The sequence below is a fragment of the Penaeus monodon genome, chromosome 22 (assembly GCF_015228065.2).
Source record: "Penaeus monodon isolate SGIC_2016 chromosome 22, NSTDA_Pmon_1, whole genome shotgun sequence".
Classification (NCBI taxonomy): Eukaryota; Metazoa; Arthropoda; class Malacostraca; order Decapoda; family Penaeidae; genus Penaeus; species Penaeus monodon.
In genome coordinates, this window is record NC_051407.1 from 43,628,244 (window position 1) to 43,628,716 (window position 473).

A 473-nucleotide genomic window follows, 5' to 3' on the forward strand; every position below is an offset into this window, starting at 1 on the left:
CTCGAACAATCTTTCAACATGATTTTATCATTTATTTATATTCCTATAGTAGAACTGTTTTTAGTTTGCATTATAATTTACATTTCAGAAGTTGTGATATTTACCCTTTTCCTTTTTCCAAAATGTTTGCAGTAATATTAGTTTTGAATTGTACCTGCAAAAATATTTGTTATTAATTTGAAGATTAGAGATGCAAGATAGATATGAAAATGCCCCAATAGTTGGTTGTCTTGGACTCACTCAGAAACTCAAATGTTTAATTAGATTATTATTCTTTTTGTTTTTTAAGTTATAAAACTTTTTTTTAGGTATTTTGTATAAATGGGAGGCTCACCGAGTTGTCAAATTGCAGCAGTAGACATGAAGGGCCCAGTTGCTGAGAAAGTCAATGAGAAAATTAAGAGCCATTGTGTGATGATTTTCTCAAAGACCTACTGTCCTTATTGCAAGATAGCTAAAAAGGTAAGAGTATC

The 473-nt window shown here is 30.2% G+C and overlaps 1 protein-coding gene across 1 annotated transcript in view; it reads left to right on the forward strand.

The window, feature by feature from the left end:
* Window positions 1-473, forward strand: part of LOC119587189 (glutaredoxin-2, mitochondrial-like) — a 4,252-nt gene that overhangs the window by 1,873 nt on the left and 1,906 nt on the right. Inside the window, exon 2 of the mRNA XM_037935952.1 lies at window positions 309-462. Within this exon, the coding sequence (XP_037791880.1) occupies window positions 322-462 (141 nt within the window). The 5' untranslated portion in view covers window positions 309-321. The remainder of the gene's footprint in view (window positions 1-308; window positions 463-473) is intronic.